The sequence below is a fragment of the Sapajus apella genome, unplaced genomic scaffold (assembly GCF_009761245.1).
Source record: "Sapajus apella isolate SASKATOON/1434 unplaced genomic scaffold, GSC_monkey_1.0 scaffold3, whole genome shotgun sequence".
NCBI lineage: Eukaryota > Metazoa > Chordata > Mammalia > Primates > Cebidae > Sapajus > Sapajus apella.
In genome coordinates this window covers 2,796,541-2,803,183 of record NW_022436943.1, presented here as the reverse complement: position 1 = coordinate 2,803,183, position 6,643 = coordinate 2,796,541, and the positions used below count along the sequence as shown (strand labels likewise).

General features: G+C 40.6%; 1 protein-coding gene and 1 non-coding gene across 2 annotated transcripts; both read right to left on the bottom strand.

Annotated features, from left to right (window-relative positions):
• Positions 1–2,765: 2,765 nt before the first annotated feature.
• On the bottom strand, positions 2,766–6,643 carry RPL30 (ribosomal protein L30). Its single transcript, XM_032248450.1, has 5 exons — positions 6,343–6,643; positions 6,185–6,237; positions 5,779–5,924; positions 3,658–3,788; positions 2,766–2,872 (listed from the first exon to the last, which is right to left on the bottom strand). Exons 2-5 carry the CDS (start codon positions 6,203–6,205, stop codon positions 2,823–2,825), a joined length of 348 nt encoding a protein of 115 aa, XP_032104341.1. The 5' UTR covers positions 6,206–6,237; positions 6,343–6,643; the 3' UTR covers positions 2,766–2,822.
• LOC116536099 lies at positions 3,101–3,232 on the bottom strand. The gene has a single exon (XR_004262479.1). It is a non-coding gene; the product is annotated as a small nucleolar RNA SNORA72 (small nucleolar RNA).

The following is a 6,643-nucleotide window of genomic DNA, read 5'->3' as shown; positions in this document are numbered from 1 at the left end:
ACAGGCATAAGCCACAGTACTGGGCCCTAAGACATTTTAAATGCTCAGTATTAACAATTACTCTTTAACAGCCTAGAGTACTGGACACAAAGATGGTGCTTGAGCTAAGCGCATGCTGAGTGAATGAAAGGACGGAATAAATTCTTTGCTGACCTGAGGAAAGTAATCTGGCAGATTCCCACCCCTATCTTTTAAAGCAAACAGGCAGTAGTAAATTAAATAATGGTAAATGCATAAGAAGTTTGAGAACTATTAACAAGACAAAATTCTGAACTAGAAAGCCATGAATGTTATCAATAAGAGAATTAAATGTTTAAGCCCTAATAGTCATTATCCACTTTAATTTTTGATAAGTGACACAAAGTTGAATACCTTGAGTCCCTGTCCTGTAGAACCTTTAGTGAGAGAGGTGTAATCAATGTCATAAAAAAGGTTCTCGGGTAACTCAGAGGTGCCTGTTTTAGACTGGGTGCTAAACTTGTCCTCAGAACAAGCACAGGGTAGGCCCAGAAAAGGGAAGAAACCAGATTCCACTGCAGATGGAGGGAGCAGCAAATCTAAGGAATAGGTGGAAGACAGGAGATGGCAAACTTTTCCATGACACAGGTTATCTTCCAGATGATCCAACTATTAATAGTTGTATTCATAATCAGCCTAAAATTTGGTTTCTTCTCTACATTTCTTTTGTGCCTGCCACCATCCCATTCCAACTGCAATTCTTAACACATTCTACAATATCCAATCTCTTCTTTGAGATTTCTATTTCCATACCCCCGAGTTCAGCAGAGGTATGGAGTAAATCCAATTGGCTGCGTACAATCCTCTGAATACTAGAGCTACCCAAACATACTGCTTATAATTAGAAAAGAACATTTTAAATGTCACCTTACATTTCCCCAGATTTTCCTGGCCAGTGCCATTTTCTAAGAGCAGTTTAAGAGTACTTAATCAAAGGTAACACAGGCCAAAATGAGTGAGTGATGTTTCCTATCTACTAGGTTTAAACTTCTTGTCTCTCTAAACTTGCTCCTTGCTGAAAAAAAAATAGTTGTGACTGTACAAAAAGAACAAATAATGAAAAGGCAAAAGCCAAATGATGTTATAGCATATTATCAACTACCTAGAAGGCCCTAATCATAAATTTTCTTAAAACCATCATTCCAAGATGCCTGCAGACAAAGAAAAAAAAACCACACAAAGAAATGGTACACCAACATGTGCAATATTGTATTCTTCGGGTCACCACACCTTGAGAAATTAGAGTTAGTCAACCTGGAGGAAAAACTAACCCAAATAGTGTGAAAAGCCAACCTGGGGGAGAAACTGACCAAGTAGATAATAAGCACACAAACTACCATAACCATGAGATTCAAATATTTTGAACTATGGAAACAGACTAACACTATTATAGACCAGAAGTCAGACCAAGCAATTCTTACCAAAGATTAAGATTCAAATATTTTATATCACTTTGAGCACACTGGTCTCTGGATATGTAAACATGAACACCTTAGAACACTTAAAATCTTTCATATGTTGATCTTAACTAGGAGAGAAGCTAGTTTAAAAACGTGGTGACATTTGGGGCTGATTACAATGACATGGAAGGAAAACCAAGAATGAAAAATTCCTTGCAGAATCCACAGCTTCCCACAACAAGGAACTGTCCCATTACAGTCAGTAGTGCTCCCAAATTGAGAAATAATGAGTAAATGAACCAGTAAAACTATGAACCGCCAGACGCTTCAAAGTATTAATATATCCACAACCTCAGATTAACTTCAAACTAAAATCATGAGCTATTCCCTTGGAAAAAAAACAAACTCCTTTCCCACATCTATCAGATCGGGAACATGACCCACCCAGGGCTGTCATATAGGTATTAAGAGCTGGGGTCCTTTGACTCCAAGTGCAGTAAATGCTTGATTTTCTGTATCCTATTTAGAAGGCATCCTCATTTAATGTCTCACTCATCTACCACAAAAAATTGCCTGAAAGAGGGGATGCAGAAATGAAGGGGCAAGGAGATTGACTAGAACCCAAAGGACATTGTCTTTTCTGACACTTCTGTGGCCCCCCTGCCTCAAAGTCCAGCTGACTACATAGGGCATACCTCATTAGCACCATTCAACTCTGTAAGTTAAGATCTAACTAAATCATTATTTCCCCTCAAATTAATTCCTTTGAATGTTCCAAAGGATATTAACATACGAAGGAGGGTTCCCTGGGACATCCTCTTGGGGGATGCAATATGCAGTTCCCAAAAATGTGAATACTTAACGTACTTCACTGTACATCTTTTACTAGTATATGATATAAAACTTGGACTTAACACCTATTGGTGATCTGGGATTACTCAGAAGTCATCCAAGTATACCAGCCACTTACAACCTTAGAAAAGATTATTCATTAAAGTAAAACTTTTCTTGACCTGTGACTGCATTTTGGATGGGGAAACACTTCGGTTAATCTTTTTTTAGGTACTCAGATTTGGTAAATTGCAATTCTGGCTAAATTCTGGGCATTTAACCTTGCTGCCAAAATACAAACAATGTCCTGAGAATGGAATTATAAAAACTGAGCTTCCTAAAAATCTAGTACTATAAAGGAACCCAGTGTACTCCCTTAACAAAAACTGGAAGACAGAAACCAGGATGTGTAACTCTTTACTGAAAAGTCTTGCCACATCCGCCTCATCCTCTCTAATCCAAGCTTCAGGAAATTGCATTAAAACAAAAATATACACAGAACAAAACTGAATTGGATACAGTGTTTTTAAAACAAGATCGGAAAAATTTTATTAAAGGAAAATTTTGCATGGTTTACTTTTCACCAGTCTGTTCTGGCATGCTTCTAATGATGTCAGAATCACCTAAAAAATAAAAATACAGTAATTTTACAATTAATTTTAATAGCAACTGGTTCTATAAAATTTCTCTACTTTGGTTATCCGTTCTTAGACAATAGTCTGCAAATTAGCACTGATTTTTTGCAAAAGTTATCACATTAGCTGTACTGTCATTTTTCTTAAGGTTGATCAAATATAACCTAGAATCACAGCCATTATATGATCACACAAAATGATCATACAATAAAATTGGTTTATCACCAGCATTTATAAAACCAAACCTAGTGAAAGAACTAGGTCTGGGGACACACGCATGGTCTTAATATAGCGAATGTTTAGCCTGTCCTGACTATTACAAAATCAGAACAGCGAGAATATTCGCAGTATTCTATGAATCAAAGATTCACAACTGGAAAACAAGATGACGTAGATTTTCAGGCACCTTTTCCCCCCTTTACCTAATTTTACATGTCTGTTCTCAGGAAGAATTACTTTCTTCTGTTTCACTGGATTCTTCTCCCCTTACAATTTCACCTTTTACCATATCTCTAAGTCACTATTTCACATGTACTTCATCAAACGAAATTCATTATCTGACAGTAAAAGTTTTAATTATAAAAGCCAATTATAATGTATTGGCATTTATTACCAATTCTCTACAAAATACAACTACAGGATATGCCTTGCTATATTCATATTCTATTTGAACTTAGGAACAAAAGATTCTTGTGTAATAAGAAATACTTGTCCAGACATTACACAAGAAAGGCAAAAAAAAAAAAAAAAAGACTATGATTTTAAAAGCATACCTGGATCAATGATAGCCAGTGTGCACACTCTGTAGTATTTTCCACATGCTGTGCCCAGTTCAATATTATTGCCACTATAGTGATGGACACCAGTTTTGGCTAACATTGCATAGTACTCTATTTCGGATTTCCTTTGGGAACCAAAAAAAGTCAATAAATAAATGCCATACCAAGTGACTGACAGACTGTTACTACTTCTTTTACTAGTTTTAATGTTGTTAATCAGTAATGTAGTCAATCAGTAACAAAATTATATACTCTTAAAAAACATCATATTCATCATGTATCCCTTACAAGAGAAGGGGCAACCAGCAAATACCTACTCAACCGCATTAAAGGTAGTATCTATGTTCATGGAAGAGGGCAGGATGCAAATAAACAAAAAACCAAAGCATTATTTAGCATTAGTAAGGGCCACATACTTTACATTTCCATGACAATCTTTAAATTAGGTATTATGTAGTCTATTTTTTATTCTTTTAGCTAATGAAACTGAGCCACAGAATAGTAAGTGGAGGATCTAGAATCCAAACCTTTAAAAGATAAACCATTTCTGTCACTATTGCCCCAGTACCCAGAATTCTAGATGGGAAGTGATGCTATTTTAGAGTTAAAATTTCCAGCTGGACGCAGTGGCTCACACCTGTAATCCTAGCACTTTGGGAGGCTGAGGCAGGCGTATCACCTGAAGTCAAGAGTTCAAGATCAGGCTGGCCAACGTGGTGAGACCCTATCTATACTAAAAATACAAAAAAAAAAAAATTAGCCAGGTGTGCGTGGTGCTGCGCACCTGTAATCCCAGCTACTCAGGAGGCTGAGACAGGAGAATTGGTTGAACCTGGGAGGCAGAGGTTGAAGTGAGCCGGAATCATGCCACTGTACTCCAGCCTGGGCAACAAGAGCAAAACTTCGTCTCAAAAAAATATTCTGGACTCACATCCCAGCACTTTGCAAGGCCAGATCACTTGAGGTCAGGAGTTGCTGACCAGCCTGGTCAACATGGTGAAACCACATCTCTACTAAAAATACAAAAACTAGCCAGGCTTGGTGTCAGGCACCTGTAATCCCAGCTACTCAGTAGGCTGAGGCAGGAGAATTGCTTGAACCTGGGAGGCGGAGGTTGTAGTGAGCTGAGATCATGCCATTGCACTCCAGCCTGAGTGACAAGTGACTCCGTCTCTAAATAAATAAATAAATAATTGGGAAATGGTACCTACTCCCTACTCAGTAATGACAGAGAGCAGATTAGTGGGTGCTAAACACACATGCGCGCGCGCACACACACGTACCTCAGGCCCCATCCCGGATCCAATGAAATCAGAACTTTTATATTAACAAGACAACCCATGTGACTTCTTTGCACAGTCACGTTTCAGAAGCCCTACTATAGAAGACAGGCTTTAAAGTAAGTTTCAGGGAATGGTTAGGGAAAAGCCCAAACCACGGGATGGGACAGAAAGGGCATTCCAGGCTTTGACAGGAACTACAGACACCCTATATAAAATGCTATAAGCAGCTTATGCATTACCTCAGGAAATTTGGTCACATGGCTTATATTCTGCAAGATCCGAGTTTCTTGAGCTTATTTAGAATACCCTCTAAATTCAATTTCAAAACAGTGAGTCAAGCATAAACCTTGCCTCAGAACTGATTTAGTGGGCTAAACTGGGTTACTCTATGACAGCCTGCAACTCCACAGCCCAACCTCAACTTTTCTTACCTGGTTTTCTGACACTAAAGTTCACACAATGAAGCATTATTAAAGCACCTCAAAGCTAAAAGAACCAAAAAAGCAGGACACAAAATACACGGAAAAACAAATCATGTGTCCGCGCGTCCATCAAACCTCGATATTCTGTTTTCACTCCTGCCACACACATTTCTCGCCCAAAAATAAGCTCACAGAAGGGGAGCACATGATTTGGGGGTGGGTGGGAGAGACGGGAATGAAGAGCCAAACACCACAATCACTACCGTAATTATCCTGCAAGTGTTCATTTGGAAAACGAGTTTTTCATAACATCCAGTTCATGCCACTTAGATTACAAGTTTACACTCCTGTATACATTCTTTCACAATGAATTCGCGGTAGGCGACGCCCGCTCAGGTTTTTCCGATTACCTCAAAGCTGGGCAGTTGTTAGCGAGAATGACCAATTTCGCTTTGCCTTGTCTGATCATCTTCAGAGTCTGCTTGTACCCCAGCACGTACTTTCCACTTTTCATAACGAGTTGGAGTCTAGAGTTGATCGACTCCAGCGACTTTTTCTACAAAGCAAACATTAAACACGGACCTGAAGGCCTCGTTTGCAACCACCTCACAACTGGACCCAGCTTTTTGAAGCCGACCCCCTTAAACTTCCGAAGTCGAGGGGCCCAAGACATTGAGAGGGCCTATCGGATTCCCTTTGGGGTCCTCCAAACGCCAGTAGGCATGCTGTCACCCCACCGGGCTCACATCTGCCCGCCCCGGCTGAGACTCATCTCTCCACGTGAATCGGCTTCCGGGCCGGGCCCGCCTCACTCACCGTCTTCTTTGCGGCCACCATCTTCCTGCCTTAGGTGCAGGACGGCCCCCAACCTAGAACAGAGAACAAAACAGGAAATTTAGGATCCGAAGTTCCAAATAGCAACCCGCAAAGCCCCCCACACTGTCTAAACCACGGTCGGTAGGAGCCCCACTCACCAAGAGCAAACGCTAAGATGGCCGGGGAGCGAGAAAGGAAAGAGCTCCCACAATGCAAAGCTCTTCATGGCAGAGCCGGAACTCCAGAAGCGGAAGTGGAAAGGATCGCAAGCGGAAAAGGCGGAGCAAAAAGCCGAGAGTTGTTGCCGGTTGCTGTTGATACCGCTGACTGGAATGGCTGCCTGGGGCCGAACGCGGCGGTTCATTCCTCTAATCACAGCGCTTTCAGAGGCCGAGGCGGGAAGTTCTCTTGCGTCCAGCTCTACGCCAGCCTGGGCAACATAGCGAGACCACCCCCTTC